At 44.4% G+C, this 17,297-nt stretch overlaps 1 protein-coding gene across 1 annotated transcript in view; it reads right to left on the bottom strand.

Moving 5' to 3' along the window:
• Positions 1-17,297, bottom strand: part of OTOA (otoancorin) — an 82,452-nt gene that overhangs the window by 51,260 nt on the left and 13,895 nt on the right. Inside the window, exons 8-11 of the mRNA XM_075528119.1 lie at positions 12,211-12,314; positions 10,813-10,913; positions 5,596-5,735; positions 2,468-2,591 (exon numbers count right to left, since the gene is read on the bottom strand). Coding sequence (XP_075384234.1) covers positions 2,468-2,591; positions 5,596-5,735; positions 10,813-10,913; positions 12,211-12,314 — 469 coding nt within the window. The remainder of the gene's footprint in view (positions 1-2,467; positions 2,592-5,595; positions 5,736-10,812; positions 10,914-12,210; positions 12,315-17,297) is intronic.

The following is a 17,297-nucleotide window of genomic DNA, read 5'->3' as shown; positions in this document are numbered from 1 at the left end:
AACTTTTTATATCCATTTATGTGGTTGTTTCCCTTTCAAGCGATATCCGGTGTGTGTGTGTGTGTGTGTGTGTGTGTGTGTGTGTGTGTGTGTGTGTGTGTGTGCGCGCGCGTTTCGAGAATAATATATAATCTGTGTAAAACTCATTTTCAACAGTACAAGAAAGTAAGTCTTCTGAAAATCCTACCTTTCGCTGTGCTTGTCAAGACTTTTTATGCCTGTATAATGAGATAGAATCTATAGCTTTTACATAGTTGTAAAATGAATGCAAAGGCAATTTTCTGTTATTTTTTTGTTCATTTTAAACTACATCATGCATATGTTTGCGTGTCAGTATGGACACCTTAATTATACTATATGATAATACATCTGCCTCGTCAGGTATGTGCCCAACTGCTTCCTGAATGGAAGGTGATTGTGTGTCTATTCTAACAGGAAATGGTACTATGCTTCAATGCTTGCATGTACATGCATCGTACACAGTGTGTAGGCATGCCTCAGACCACTACTATAAATATCATAATAAAATGAGTCACAAAATTGTTTATCAGTGTATATAAAGGTTATGTGTACATTATACTAGGAAGTGTGCAACAACTTAATGAAAATGTTTGAAATAGTGTGAGCATGACCAAAATGTGATACAGAGGCACAAATGAGCACGTGCTATTTGAACAGTGGCGCCCACAGATTTGCTCCACGCAGCTTTGCTGCAAACCTTCAATTCATGAAAAACATGGTATCTGGGAAGCACAGAAAAAGGAGGTGTGCCCTTACCTAGACATGCCCACAGCTCTTCCAGGCAATAAAGAGATGGCCACCAGGAGGCAGCCGAGAGAAGAAAAAGGAACAGCTGGGGCAGCACCTGAGCTCCACTGTCTGGTTCTCTAAAGCCAGCCGTGGCCACCCTTCTCTAGATCTGTTTCCGAACCTGTTCTCAAAGTGTGGTCTTCAGACTAGCGGCATTTCCAGAGACCGGGAACGTGCCCACATGCAGATTCTCAGTCCCCATTCCAGACATGCAGATGGGACCTTGTTCCCTGGGTTTTAACCAACTCTCTAGATGATCCATAGGATATTCGTTGACTAATTTTTGGAAATAGATCATCAGCTCTTTCTTCCTGCTTTGTCTCGGTCTGGAAGCTCCTCTGAAACCTGTCTACCTGCTGACCCAGCTGCATTTTCAATAGCAGTGGTATAGATCCCAGCATCCCAGCAACACACAGGCCACCACAATATGACAGACTGGCAGACAGTGGCGGCAATGTTTCTTTCTCTTATGCATAAGGTTGTCATGAATCTGAGCCAACTACCAATACACGAGGTGATTCTGATGCACCCTCTGCCATCGAGTCCACACTGACTCATGGTGACCACCCCTGTGGGTTTCTGAGACTGTAACCATTGACGGGAGTAGAAAGCCCATTCTTTCTCCCACAAAGCTGCTGGTGGTTTCGAACTACTGACCATTCGGATTGCAGCCCAACTTGTAACCACTCCCCCACCAGGGCTTCTCCTATAGGTTGCTATGGTTTTCAATCAACTTGATGGCAGTGGGTTGCTGGTGTTCAGGAGCCCTGGTGGTGCAGGGGTTAAAATGCTCAGCTGGCAAGGTCTAGGGTGGTCTAAACCAGTTAGCTACTCCAAAGGAGAAAGACCTGGGGGTCAGCTTCAGTAAATACTGCAACTTTGTATACCCTCAGGGCCAGCCTCCTCTGTCCTAGGCAGTCACTGTGAATCAACACCTGGTTGAAGTAGATTAGGGTTGGGTAATCCAGTGTTCTCAATCCTGGCTGCATCAGAATCACCTGGGGGGACTTTTAAAACACACCCTGATACTCGGACCACCAGAAACCCGCTACCCCCGGTGTCAATTCGTACTCCTGGTTACTCCGTGTGAGGAGGCTCTTTCAGAAGGAGGTCACCAAGCCTCTGGGTGGACTCAAACCACCTGGGTATGGATGTGATTTATTATTCAGTGAAACCTGGGAAAGCTGGGACCGGTGTCAAGCCAAACCTGTCAGAGAAGGAAAACATAAATGCTTTCTATTAAATGGAGAGCAAAGAGAAAAGCAGGCCCGTGGAGTTCGGCTCTCGGGGGTTCCTCTCTAAATCAAGGGCATCTCCTTGGCATTCTAAGTCTGATTGCCGGACCATCACTTGGAGGTGTAGAGGCTCAAGGTTACCCCAGTCCTGACAAATCAGCTCAACCCTTAAGAAGCAGCTGATCCTGAGGCACATGAAGCTTTGGTTCTGGCTGAATTTTTTATCTACACCACGCTTTCCCAATGCCAGGTTTTGGTCATTGTAAGCTCCTCCCAGTATTCAAGACACGGTCTGCTGTAGATGGACCTAGATCTACGTGTATCCTGTGCATTTCCTCTCAAAGTCCAGCCAGGACTGTTGTCCCCACTTTCTGGCTAGTGGAATCAAGGCTGAGACCCCAGGCCATGCAACTCATCTGCACCTTCTGAACACTGGCCTGGAAGCCCCTCAGGTGGCTGCACTTGATCATCTGATGTAGGAGGACTTGGGCCACAGCAGCATCCAGAAAGTCCAGGTCGTCGTAGAAACAAACCAGCAGCCCCAACCTGTGAGAGAAGACAAGGGATGGTGGTGGAGGGCTCTGAGGGGAACACCACAGCCACACCCCTCCAGTAAGAGGCCACAAGGTTCTCAACCAAGGCAGCTTCCATTTGCTGAGCCCTTGCCCAGGTAACCTTATCAAAACAGCCCCACCAGGTTGGGGCTCTCGTTAGCCCCATTTCCCAAGAGAACAAACTGAAACTCAAAGGTCAAGGGACTTGTCTAAGGCAAGTCATGGGTCTGGAACTGGAATTCAGAGCCACTCAGGACATCTGTCCTCCTGGGACAGCGGAGGAAAGAATGCCGTGGAGCTGGTCGCAGAAAGCAGCCCATTTTCCACGTGATGCGTAGGGAGTGGTACCATCCTCAAGGCTTCTCTGAAACACAGGCTCTTTTCCAGGATGCCTTTCCTACCTATCCTTCCAGAGGATGGGAATGCTTCCGAAGGAAATAATACAATAAAGGACAAGAGGTCAGACAGCATCGGAGCAGAGGCAGGATTCGAACCCCGACCTAGCTGGAAGAAAATTCCTTAGTGCTTCTAGAGCACAGATTTAGGCTGCCTGGAGTTGAAGTCCAGTCCTTTGAGATGTCTGGCCTCCAGCGACTTATTTAACCTCTTGGCAAGGTTGTGACACGTGATTGTGCAGTACACATTCTCTACTAGTGGGCAGTGTGGCCCTGCCTCTCTGAGCCTTTCAGGAGAGGGACGTTTGTGTGGTTCATCACAGAACATCCTAAGAAATGTGGTGAATGAAGGGATGAGGATTGTCTTGAGAAGAGCTATACCAATCGATGGGCATAATACCTCGTGGATACTAAGCCCTCATTACTTGGTGGAGGCTTTTAGAGTTCAATTCCACATTACTGGACCACTTGGCCATGTTCAGGCCCCACTCCACCATCTCAGAAAGACACCAACGTGCTCAGACATGGTCACAAGAGAGCCACAAGGTACAGAAAGGATTTTAAAATGTGTTTTATTCGGGGGAAAGAAAAAGAACATGCCTAGCCCTACATCTGAGCAAACTCCAGAAGTGAAGGCTGATTATCAATAACTACATTAAAAAGAACTACTATTTCTTGAGCACTTACTATCTATCAGGCCCTTAGTAAGACTGGTAGATTGTTCTCTCGCATTTCATAGATGGGGAAATGGAGGCACAGGACATCACAACTCTAAGTAGGAGTGCCAGGATTAATCCCAGGAAGGCTGACTCTAAGAAGACCCTGTTCATAACCCTTTGGTTCTCTCTCTCTCTCTCTCTCTCTCTCTCTCTCTCTCTCTCTCTCTCTCTCTCTCTCTCTCTCTCTGTTGAAAAGTGCAACCCGTGTTAATGGACAAAAATTATAAAGGATAGGAAAAAAGGTGTAATAGTTTCATGTGAATACATTCCCTAAAAGTAGTTCACCAAAACAACAACAACCCTGTTTTCCAGAGTAGAAGATGGTTTTTAACTACTGACCATGTGGATTGCAGCCCAATGTGTAACCACTACACCACCAGGCATTTCCTTGAACTTGTTTAGGTGAACCACTTTTAGGGACTGCCAAGGGGTTAAGAGCATCCCGCACATGTACACAGTACACAGGGGGTCGCTCTGAGTCAGCTTTGACTCAATCGCAGTGAGTATGGGGGTGAAGTCATACTGCAAAGGTAGAGTGATATTAGCATTGGAGGGGAGATGCCTGACACACGCCCACCTCAGAACCCTGCTTGATGTCAAGGAGCCAACCTTGTTCCCGGCTCTCCCCTGCTGGAAGTGGCTCCCGGGGAGCGTGTTGCAATCTCTAAATTCTAGCACGGATCCCACCTAGGGGCTCCTTCTCTGAGGACTCTCTGTCTGGGTTCAAATTATGGGGATCGCAAGCTATTTGGTCTTGCTAAAAAAAAAATAATAATGCAAACTCACTGAGTCGATTCTAACTCACAGTGAACTTACGGGACAGGGGAGAACTGCTCCTGTGGGTTTCCAAGACTTTAAATCTTTCTGGGAGTCCACAGCCTCCTCTTTCTCTGGAGAGGGGGCTGGTGGTTTTGAACTGCTGACTTTAGGGCTCTTCATTCAAATACCTAACATGTGAACATAGTTTTGGAATTGGGTTTCGAGTCATTTGGCTGGACTCGGTATTAAGAGCCTGGCTTGTCTTGAAGAGATTGTGGGTAGAATCGTGGAGAGCTAACCCAGCTAAATGGAAGTAAGCACTCACCCTGGAGAGTGGGGCTATGTTAATAGAGGAAGAACGGTTCAGAAAAGGAGGGTGAAACTGTTGTCCAACGTAAAGAATGTCAGGGATGCCATTGAGCTGTATGTGTAGAAATTGCTGCATTGATGTCTACTGTGTATGTGTCCAACAAGAGGAAATGAAATAACTTTTCTGAAGGGGAAATAAAATCATGGAATTCAAAAACACCCTGGAATAGAGCTAGTATTGGCCATTCAGCATGTTTCCTTCCCATGTTTGGAGTGCTCAGTTCCAAAATCGCACCGCCACAGAGTCAATTCTGATTTAGACGGACTCTCTAGGTTTCTGAAGCCTCAGCTTTCTCTCTGGGAGCGGCTGGTGGATTTAAACTGCTGACCTTGCAGGTAGCAGCCCAACTCATAACCCAGTACACCACCAGGGGGCACTAGGCTAAGTTACAAACATTTTTTAAATACCGGGCACACAGGAGATTCTGGGGTGACTCCTCCCATCATGTCTCCCAAAGCTATGGGAATGATCAAATAGGTGGGTCAGTCTCCTCCCTGCTTCCTGCAGTCTTCTGCTACTTAGAGGAAGCTGATGTTTACATCAGCAGGAGCCTGAGGGAGAAAAAGGAGACTTTCTATTCCCATAGAGAGAATTCCAGTCTCAGAAGCCTCAGGGCCAGTTCTACCCAGTCCTATAAGGTCCCTAGGAGTCAGAAATGACTGGATGAAAGTGAGCTGTTTACGTTTCATCTTCATAGACAGTCCCCACCCACCCACCCTCACCCTGCACCTCCAGCCCCCACCTCCGCCTTGCCTGTGAATAATAGAGATATTCCTCATGTCAAAGTTGGACGAGCTAATCCGCTCTAGAAACGCCTGGGCCAGTTCGGGTGTGATATCATACACGGTGTCCAGCTGCTTGGTGGCATTGTCGTAGCTGATAAACAGCCCAATCTGATGCGTAAGACAGAGAAGATTAGTGGGGAAGGCTGGCAAGCCCCAAAGTAGGAATTTAGCCCCACCCTGGTGGTCTGTGCTGTACCCCATCCCAGACACCTAGGTGACCCTGGTTCTCACTGCCCTCCACTTCTTAATGATCTGGGACTACTGTTTTGGTTTCCTGGCCAACCCCACTGTCATGAAGAAAGTTCTTATATATTTTGTTTTAATATATGAACTACTGAAATTTTAAAGCTAATATTTGTACATTTATTTCTAACTTTGTCTTATTGAAGTCAGAGATGGTGGTTCACAAAGTTTCTGCTTTGAGGAATCAGATTGAATAGATGAGCATGTTTATAAATGGCCCTTGGGTAATGGAATAGAATTTGTGTTCTCTTTGCCTTATATGCTATGTCTCTCCCTGTGTGTGGTATGTACACAGGCATACACGTGTATAATTAAGTCTATTAAATATATTTCTCAGATTCTCAGATTGAACTTGAAGTTCTCTGCTATATGGTTCTCTTGGGTTCTGGTCCATTCTTGCTTGTACTTCTAACAAGACTTTGATGCACTGTAATGCTTTTCCTGTTTTATTGTGAACTAGATGAAGGGTTAAGAGCAGGTCGTCAGTTTTCCGTTCAATGGTTCCTATGCATTTTGTTTCAACTCATTTGTAGCAATCCCCTCAATGCACTATTGTGTGTCCCGCGTCCTCCCTGTGGTTCCTGTACCCATCGCTCTGTCCTACCCCTCTGCACTTGGTCCCTGGGTAAATGTTGCTCCTTGATCTTAAATAATAGGCAGCTGCTGTAGTAATTCGGATGATTAAATAGTTGATTATCCTAATGCCAAGGTAAGCTCCATTTCAGACCTGAAGAGTGAGTAAGGGCCCATCGGCTTGACGGGTTCCACCAGCTTCTGTCAAAGCAGCCAGGCTGGTCTCTTGTGTGATTTGGAGTTTCGGTTCACATTTTTTCCTGATTCTAACAAGGGTCTTCTAATGGTATCCTTTCCAGAACCATTGGTCGTGGTAGCTAGGCAACTAGCTAGTTGTTCCAGTGGCACAGTTGTGGTGGTGGATGCTTGTGTGGTCCATTAGGCCACTGAATTACATGTTTCCATATCTCTTTCCATCTCTCTTCGTCCCTGTGCATGGAGAGAGACCAATAGTGGCACCTTTGTGAAGTGCTCTCGAGATTTTAAGACCCCAGACACTCACTACTCACTCAAGTTGGATTTAGAACATTGTCTCATTCAACAATCTTCTGACAATTGACTTTGGTGTCCCCCTAGACTAGGGTCCGCAGCCCCCAGGCCCAGTGACTCCTCCCCTCAAGGTATTTGGTCATGTCTAATAAATTTCCATGACTTTGTACCCTGTGTGTTCCACCGCATTAATGGACATTTTTTCAGCCAAGGTAAACGTTGTTGTTAGGGACCATAGGGTAAGCTCCGGCTCACAGTACCCTATGTACATACCCGGAACGAAGCACGACCCGGCTTCACCATTGGGGGTATGTTTGAGCCCAGTGTTGCCGCCTCTGTTTCAATGCATCTCATCATTTTTGCTGCTCTTCGACTTTATGGAGAAGAGGGTCCTTTTCCAAGGACTGGTGTCTCCTGATAACATGTCCAGAGTCCATGAGATGAAGTCTCTTCACCTTCACTTCTAAGGAGCATTCTTGCTATAATTCACTCTTGTTCAAATGCTCTTTGCCAGCGCCATAATTCCATCGATTCTTCTGTACTTAACGTTTCACTTTCAGATGCATATGCGGCAATTGAAAATACCGCGACTTTGGTCTGGTGCATCTTAGTCCTCAAAGTAACTTCCTTGCTCTTTAAGGCTTTAAAGAGGTCTTGTTGAGCAAATTTGCCCAATGCAGTGCCTCATTTGATTTCTTGACTGCTGCTTCCATGAGCACTGATTGTAAAGCCAAGCAAAACAAAATCCTTGACAACGTCCATCTTTTCTCTATCATAATATTGTATATTTGTCTTGTGAAGATTTGGGTTTCCTTGATGATGATGTAGTGAGTTATTGTGTTGGGCTGCTAACTTCAAGGTCAGTAGTTCAAAACCACCAGCCACTCGGAGGGAGAATGATGGGGCTTTCTACTCCCATGAAAAGTTATAGTCTCAGAAACTCTCAGAGGCGGTTCTATCCTGTCCTATAGGGTCGCTATGAGCTGGCATCAACTTGATGGCAGTGAATTTGAATTTGGAAGTTGCACATTGACTTGAAATCCATATTGAAGGCTACGATCCTTGATTTTCATCTGCTAGTGCTTCAAGTTCTCCTCCCGTTCAGCAAGTGAGGTTGGGTCATCTGCAGATTGTAGATTGTTCTTAAGCCTTCCTTCAAACCTGATGCCTCATTCTTCTTCATGTAGCCAAGCTTCTCTGAGTGTTTGCTCAGTACACAGATTGAATACCATGGTGAAAGGACACAGCCCTGATTCACATCTCTCTCAGTGTTGAATCAGGCAGTATTCCCCTGTCCTGTTCGTACAACTGCCTCTTGATCCACGTACAGGTTCCACGTGAGCACAATGAAGTGTTCTGGCATTTCCATTTTTCTCAATGTTCTCCATAGTTGATTATGATCCACATGATCAAAAGTCTTTGCATAATCATTAAAACACAAGTAAACGTTTTTCTAGTATCCCCTGCTTTGAATCAAGCTTCATCGGATGTCAGTAATGATTTCCCTTGTTACATGTCCTCTTCTGAATCCAGCCTGAATTTCTGGCAGCTCCCTGTCGATGCACTGCTGCAGCTGATGTTGAACCACCTTCAGCAAGCTTTTACTTACATAAGATGTCAGTGATATTGTTCTACCATCTGTACGTTCTGTCGGGTCATCTTTTGGAATGGGCACAAATATGGATCTCTTCCAGTCATGTGCCAGTTCCAAATTTCCTGGCAAAAATGAGTGAGTGCTTCCAGAGCTTCCTCAGCTTGTTGACACATTTCAATTGACATTCCATGAACTCCTGGAACCTTGTTTTTAGCTAATGCCTTCAGGGCAGTTAGACTTCGGCATTCAGTCCCATTGGTGCTTGATCATATGCTACCACTTGAAAGCCGTGAATGTTAGCTAGTTCTTTTTTGGAAAGTGACTTTTATAGAAGGAAATACTCTTCAAGCAACTATTCAAATGTATGCACCAACCACTAAAGCTAGTGATGATGAAATTGAAGAATTCTACCAACTTCTTCCAACTGAAATTGATCGAACCTACAATCAAGCTGCAATGACAATGAAATTGACTAGAGAGATCAAATTGACTCCTTCTGTGGGAAGAGATGACGGAGAAGCTCAAAGACAAGGGCACGGGCCAACTGTGGGACACTGTCAATGTCAATTGCTCATATGTAAATTCAGGTGGAAGCTGAAGTAAATTGAAAAAAAGCCCTCGAGAGCCAAAATAGGAACATGATTATATACCACCTGAATTTCCAAAACATCTCAAGAATAGATTTGATGCATTGAACACTAATGACAGAAGACCCAAGAAGCTGTGAGATGACATCAAGAACATCACGTGTAAGAAAACAAAAGGCCATTAAAAAGACAAGAAAGATGAGTACATATATCCTCCGCCAGATCTATATATATTCATGAGTATATTCCCAACACTCCCTCCAACAACTGTTCAGCCTCTGTGTCTATTCAACCATCTACTTGTAGCTCATCGCTATTGCAGGGTTGGACGCCCTGTAATCTTGTGCTTCAAGAGGCTTATAAAGTTGCCATTCCCCGTACATCGCATTATTCCTATTGGTACTCTGTGACTTCATCTCCTTCATTTACATTTCAGATGAGGATGAAAAATTACAGATGACCTCTTGATCTTAGAACGCCCTCTTAAAGAGTCCAGCTTCCTTTTTGTAATGTTTGCAATGAACTGTGTGTCATTAGAGACTCCAAGCCCATTTCAGTTTTTCTTTGCCTCCACTTTTAGCCACGCAGATCAATATTTAGAGCTGAGGGGTAAGGAATCTGGAGGGCTTTTTTTTCCAGGATGAAATTTAATTTAATTTATTTCATATCAAACCCTCCATTTGTTGTATGTCCCTCACCCACACCCCTCTTCTCTTCCTGTTCCCACCCCCAACCCTGGCCTCTCCATAACTGTCAAAGTCTTGTCTCTTAGTGTATAAACCACCAGGGGTCCAGCTTCCTAAGAATGTACCTTTATCTACTTCCTGAAAACTGTTCAATATTGGGAGAATCAAATGGGAGCTTAATCCTAGTCCCTGGTTGGGTTTCAAAATTTGGAAGATGTTTGAAATATTCCAGTCTTCCAGGTCAAAGAGAGAAAGGTAGTTCAACCTTGGCTTCATAATAACCAGACCCAGTTGCATCGACTAGTTCTTGAAGAAGTCAGTCATTGGATGCAAATCCTCCTTCCACTGACCAAGCAGTCGTTGGGACACAGATGACAAAAAGTTGGAGGCAAGTCCAAAATTCTATGAAAACCTTCCTCTTGGCAGCATGTATTGGGGGCTGCATTCCCAAATCATGAAGTTTAGAGGGATTTTGGTGTCATTGAGTCAATACCAGAAGAAGAGACACAGACTTCCCTTTGAGTTAACTAACCTTAGAACATGTATATTTCTCCACTGGAAACTACAGTTAAATCCAATCATTGCATATATTGAAGTAGCTATGAATAGAAGGAACTATAAATAGAAGTAGCGATTCATCTGTGTTACTTTTGGTTTGTGTTCTTGCTTCTAAGGCCCACAGGTATTGCTACTGCCCTTGGCCCTTTTTGGAAACACAAATAACCCTGAAGGGATTTCTGATGCCTTGCCAGCATTCTCTTTATCTTATGTTCGTTCACATCAGAGCTGCTTTAGTTGTCCATGATTCTTTTTCTTGTCTTAGCATCTCCGTAGCAGTAGCCCACTGTATGACGTACCACTTTAGGCTGCGTTCCAAGAGTTTTCTTTAGAAGCTAAAGTCATATTAGGCTAAGACAAAATGTACAATTTCCAGGGCACCTTGACTGGCTGACTGAACATTAGAGGTTACTCCGTCAGTAATAAGCATCTATTAAGGTATTTTTTCAACTTACCTCTATAGGACTAATGTTCATGATTTCTTCTAATGGCAGGTGAACCATATATCTGCCCAAAATCCATAAGTTTTCTGCACTGATCCATGAAACAGAATCACCTACAAAAAAGTAATTAATAAATAATGTTAAAGCCTTCACATTGGCATGTCATAAGCTTCTTTGATATCAGGACATCCTGCATGCGTTCATTAATTCATTAACTCATTCAACAACCATTTACTGAGTGCCTCCCACCTGTGAGACACTGTTATGCATAGCAATCACAGACATTCCTGAGCCAGCACCACTTAGGAACTTGTTTAGAAATGCAAATTGATTTATGGTAGTTGGGGGCCACACAAAAATATCATTTTACTTTTCATTTAATTCATCCCTACATAACAATGTGGCAACAATATGACATATGCTTTATTTTTTCCTTTGTTACTAGCAGAATAATGACTATCATCCTTATTAATCACTCTATCTTATTACACTTGAGTCAAACCAACTGCACATGGACCCCAAATGTTCTCTTCTCTAAATCCTTCTAAGAGGGAGATAGAGGGATATTTGACTACAGGCAGGAGAGAGTGACAGAGGCAGAGAATGGGAATGATGCGGCCACAAGCAATGACATGCTGGCAACCACCAGAAACTAGGAGGGACTAGGAGCACCTACTTCCCTGGAGCCTCCCGAGGGAGCACACCTCTGCCAACACCTTACTTTTGGCTCCATGGTACTTCCTTCAGATTCCTAGCCTCCAGAAATGGAGAGAATAAAGTTCTGTTTGTTTTAATCCACCAAGTTTGTGGTCATTTGTTATAGAAGCCACAGGAGACTCATACAGCAGGGGTGGGGGACACAGTCAATGTTTGTATTATACAAACTTGCTCGCTCAGTTCTGCACCACTAGATACACCAAGAACCTAACTGGGTGGCTCATTTTTAATCAACTATCAGAGGTCTGCAAAAAGGTTGTGGAACTTTTTAAATAAAAGATCATGAAATTTTTCCAAGAACTTTTTGAAGTTCTCTGGTATTTCTGCAGACCAATAATGCCCAAAGTATCTCAACCTCAAGAAACTGCACAGACACTGAACGCATACACATTTAATAACCCAATTCTAAATTTCAACCCAAGTCTAGAGACTCTCATCAAGCCAACGAAGTCATCATCATCTATGTTCCACTAAGACATGAGGACACAGCATTGGTGCCTGAGACATCACAAGTGAAAGCACATTGCTAAAATGGGGTGTGTTTTCTCCATAAGCCTCCTCAACTCCTTTGAGCAACAGGGGATAACCACCATAAGAGACAGAGAGATCCAACCCCTGCTTTCAGAGAGGAAGCGCCTCTTTTGAGAATGCACTTTCCCCCAAGAGTAACCCCACCTTCAAACAGGGGCTCACCGGTGAGGTTGGAGGCTGTCTGCAAAATCCCCGTCATCCAAGAGTAGAGAGCTCGCTGGGCATGAGCCGACGTGTGGTCATAGAGATCTCTGAATACCGCAGATCTGAGTGAAACAAAGATGTCAGCTAAGGAACAAACAGGTGGACCTTGCTTAAAAGGGGGGTGGGGACAAGCAGCCAAGGAAGTCACATGTTTTTTTGTCTTCCTTGTCACAACCAGTGTGGCCCAAACAACTGTCTCCAGTTCCTCATCTCTTAGCCACTTTTTAAGCAACTGCCATCTGGCTTCCTCATGACTGCACTATTCCTTGTGGTCCAACTCACCAATGAGCACTGGTGTTATAGCCAGACGTCGCAGGTGAGCCAAATGTGACTTGACCTGTCAGGAGCATCTTCCTCTGGCTCAGCCTTCCGATCACAACGGTGTGTCCTCTTCCTTACTTTCCTTACTCACGCTCCATCCATCGTCAGAACCAATTCACCAAATGACCGATCCACCAACTTTTTTTTTTAACATTTTATTGGGGGCTCATACAACTCTTATCACAATCCATACACCCATCCATTGTGTCAAGCACATTTGTACATATGTTGCCATCATCATTCTCAAAACATTTTCTTTCTACTTGAGCCCTTCGTATCAGCTCCTCATTTTTCGCTTCCCTCCCCCATTCTCCCTCCCTCATGAGCTCTTGATAATTTATGCTATTATTTTTTTTTTCATTTCTTACACCATCTGATGTCTCCCTTCACCCAATTTTCTGTTGTTTGTCCCCCAGGGAGGGAGTTGAATCATTGTGATCAATTCCCCCTTGCTCCCCCACCTTCCCCTTACCCTCCTGGTATTGATACTCTCATTATTGGCCCTGAGGGGTTTATCTGTCCTGGATTCCCTGTGTTTCCAGCTCTGATCTGTACCAGTGTACATCCTCTGGTCTAGCCAGATTTGTAAGATAGAATTGGGATCATAATAGTGGGGATGGGGGTTGTGGAGGAAGCTTTAAAGAACTAGAGGAAAGTTGTATGTTTCATCGGTACTGTACTGCACCCTGACTGACTCATCTCCTCCCTGAGACCCTTTTGTAAGGGGATGTCCAGTTGCCTACAGATGGGTTTGAGGTCTGCCCTCTGCACTCACCCTCATTCACAATGATATGATTTTTTGTTCTTTGATGCCTGAAACCTCATCCTATCGACACCTCGTGATCACACAGGCTAGTATTCTTCTTCCATGTGGGCTCTGTTGCTTCTGAGCTAGATGGTTGCTTGTTTATCTTCAAGCCTATAGATCCCAGACACTATATCTTTTGATATCCAGACACCATCAGCTTTCTTCACCACAATTGCTTATACACCCACTTTGTCTTTGGCAATCGTGTCGGGAAGGTGAGCATCATGGAATGCCAGGTTAATAGAACAAAGTCTTCTTGCATTGAGGGAGTACTTGAGTAGAGGCCCAATGTCCATCTGAAATCTTAATACTAAACGTATAAATATATGCACATAGATCTATTTCCCCATCATCGTATATAAATATGTTCACATTTGCACATGCCTGTATTTAAACCTCTATATATGCCCTTTCCACCGACTGTTTTGAAACTTAAACTTGACCCTTTCCCCCTCACAGCCATCTCACTTGTGAATACTTTCTTCTCTCTTTTTGTTCTTTTTTGGTAAGAGCAACAGTAGGTGAAAGAGGACAGATAATGGTCTTCAAATAATTCAAAAATATAGCATTTAAGAAAAAGCTTGCCCATCTGCAAAAACCTGGCTCTCTCATCCCTCCACTTTTTCAAATCCTCTGTGCCTCAATTTTTCCATCTGGGAAATGGGTCGGGGCTTAATGGCATTGCTTTGCCTCAGTTTCTTCATCTGTGGAAGATGTCCATCAGGGTGGCTTCAGAGAAATAGGAATATATTCCAGACTCCTCAATGGAAAATTGGAACTGCAGAGTCAGATAACGTTACATGAGATTTATCTATTGAGTTTCTCTCTGCAAGACTTGAACCTATTCCCTGGTTCTTACTCAGGGAGTCAACATAATGTAGGTTATTATCACGGACACCTGTGAGATTTTCCTGCCACCCTTCTTGTCTCGTATGACCACCTCGTTTTCTCCTGAGGGCACCATACTGCTCTTACTCTGGACGCAGGTCTGAATGGGTTTTTGGTCCCCATCCAAGCTGTCCAGCATGTTAGATCCCCTTAGCATTCATGATTGGCTCAAGGATGGGCCCAGAACCAGTAGGAATCCAGTCTCGAGCATTGTTTGGAAGTGTTGGAAAGAGATGCCCTGTGACGCCCCTAGAGCCAGCACTCCTAGGAGTGCTGCCTGGCACTGCCAGTGTCGCTGCGTCTGCCTGCCTGAGAGTAAGGCCAACCCTGAGGAGGGAGGAGCAGAGCCCCAGATATTCCTGAGGGGATAATCGAAGGGTCTGGATCAGCGGTTTTCAACCTGTGGGTCGCAACCCCTTTGGGGGTGGGGGTCAAATGACCTTTTCATAGGGGTCCCCTAAGACCATCAGAAAACACGCAAATATTTCACAATATATAATTACATATTGTTTTGTGATTCATCACTATGCTTTAATTATGTTTAATTATGTTCGATTTGTAATGATGAAAATACATCCAGCCTATCAGATATTTACATTATGATTCATAACAGTAGCAAAATGACAGTGATGAAGTAGCAACGAAAATAATTTTGTGGTTGGGGGGTCATCACAGCATGAGGAACTGTATTCAAGGGTCGCGGCATGAGGAAGGTTGAGAACCACTGCTCTAGATCCAGCCACGACTGAATTCAGCCTGACATCTAAACTGTTTGGCTGCATGATACAATCATCCCCCACCCCTTTGGGCTGCAGCTGGGGGAAATGGGTGTATTGTACTTGTGAACAGATGTGCCATGGCCAATGACCTCCTCTCCCAATCACATTCCCGCCACTGCCACTCCCACAGCCAGAGCGAATGAGGAGGGAAGGGAGTGCTGGATGGAAGAGGGCTTGTGCAAATGCCTGCAGAGCACAATGGTCTCATGGCACGTGTGTCTGCGCCGAAAAAGAACACCCTAGACACCAAACAAGGTCAGTACCGCGTCTGTTTCTCCAGCCGTTCGTTGGCTGAAGAAATGAGATAATAGAAGGTCCAGGTCTCTATCATCATCTGGGGATTTTCCTCCTTCTGAATCATTTTTCAAATTGCTTTTAAGGCCCTCGAGAGTTACAATTAGTAAAGGAGGGGAGTTGGCAATGGTGCATTCATCTAATTAGGAGACTCCCAAAGTGTGATTTTCTATGAGGCTAAGTGCTAACAAGCATTAGCCAGCCTGCTATCTCACAAGGAGAAAATGACTCTTGTCAGGGCTCTGTCAACCCTTCTGCTTTCCCTGGAGGAGAAAGTCTCACTTTGACATTTGGAGGGACTGGTCCCTGGAAAGGACATCATGCTTGGGCAAGTAGAGGGTCAGAGAAAAAGACCATTAATGAGATGGATTGACATCATAGCTGCAACAATGAGCGCAAACATAGCGATGATCCTGAAGACAGTACAGGGCCAGACAGTGTTCTGGTCTGTCGGGCATACAGTCTGAATCGACTCAACTGCACTGAGGAACAGCGAGAGCTCTTTACAAAAACAAAATCAGTGTCCAGAGTCCACTCCAACTCACGGTGACACCAGGTGGGTCCACATGGGTCAGCACTCCACAGAGTTTGCATTGGCTGATCTTTCTGAAGCAGATTGCCAGGCCTTCCTTCTGAGTCACCTCTGGGTGGACTCCTACTGCCAACCTTTTGGTTAGTGGCCAAGAGAGAATGAACTGACTGCACACGCAGAGACTAGGCATACTGGGGTGGCGGATGTGTTGCTGTGATGCAGGAAGCTCGGATACTGAATTTTTAAATACCAGCAGGGTCACTCAAGGTGAACAGGTTTCAGCAGAGCCTCCAGACTAAGAAAAGACAACAAGGAAGGAATGGGTTGTCCGTTTCTGAGGGATCAGATCTTATGAATAGCAACAAACCACTGTTAGATATAGTGCTGGGAGATGAGTCCTTCCGATTGGAAGGTGGTTAAACTATTACGGGGAAAAGCTGCCTCCTGGAATAGAGCAATCTCTACTGACATGGATGAAGTATAAAGCTTGGGGACCTTGATTTACTCATGGGAGAGAACTCAAAAGAAGAAATCATTCCAAGTATCCATACATAATCAGAACATGGCATGTATAAAACATAAATCTAGGAAATATGGAAATCATAAAAAATGGAAACATAAAATCAATACCTTAAAAAATAATAATTTATAAATTATCAAGGGTTCATGAGGGAGGAAGGTTGGGGAGGGGGGAAATGAGCTGACACCAAGGGCTCAAGTAGAAAGAATGTGTTTTGAAAATGATGACAGCAACAAATGTACAAATGTGCTTGATACAATTGTCAGATTATGGATTGTGATAAGAACTGAAAGAGCCCCCAATAAAATGATTTTTAAAATCATTACCTAAGGCATTGTGGGCATATGGGAAATATTTTGAATGGAGCAGGAAGCCTCAACATAAGATGGAAAGAATACAGAGTCACTGTACCAAAAAGAACTAGCTTACACTCAACCATTTCAAGATTTAGAACCAATGGTACTGAGGAAGAATGCCGCCTCACTGAAAGCATTAGCCTAAACCAAGGCTCTGGAAATTAATGGAACATCCATTGAAATGTCTCACCAAGCTGATGAAGCACTGGAAGCACTCACTCATCTATGCCAAAAAATTCAGAAGACAGCTCCCTGTCCACCCGACTGGAAGGGATCTGTATGTATGCCCATTCCAAAGAAAGGTAACCCAACAGAATATGCAAATTAGAGAACAACAGCGTTTGTATCACATGCAAGTAAAATTTTGCTGAAGATCATCCAACACTGCTTGCAGCAATACATTAACAGGGAGCTACCAAAACTCCAGGCTGAATTCAGAAGACGATATGTAACAAGGGATATCCTTACTGATGTCAGATGAATCTTGACTGAAAGCAGAGAACACCAGAAAGATGTTTACTTGTGTTTCACTGACTGTGTGGATCAC

Source organism: Tenrec ecaudatus, chromosome 12, assembly GCF_050624435.1.
Source record: "Tenrec ecaudatus isolate mTenEca1 chromosome 12, mTenEca1.hap1, whole genome shotgun sequence".
Classification (NCBI taxonomy): Eukaryota; Metazoa; Chordata; class Mammalia; order Afrosoricida; family Tenrecidae; genus Tenrec; species Tenrec ecaudatus.
Note: the sequence above shows the minus strand (reverse complement) of the source record. Positions and strands in the feature narration are given on the sequence as shown.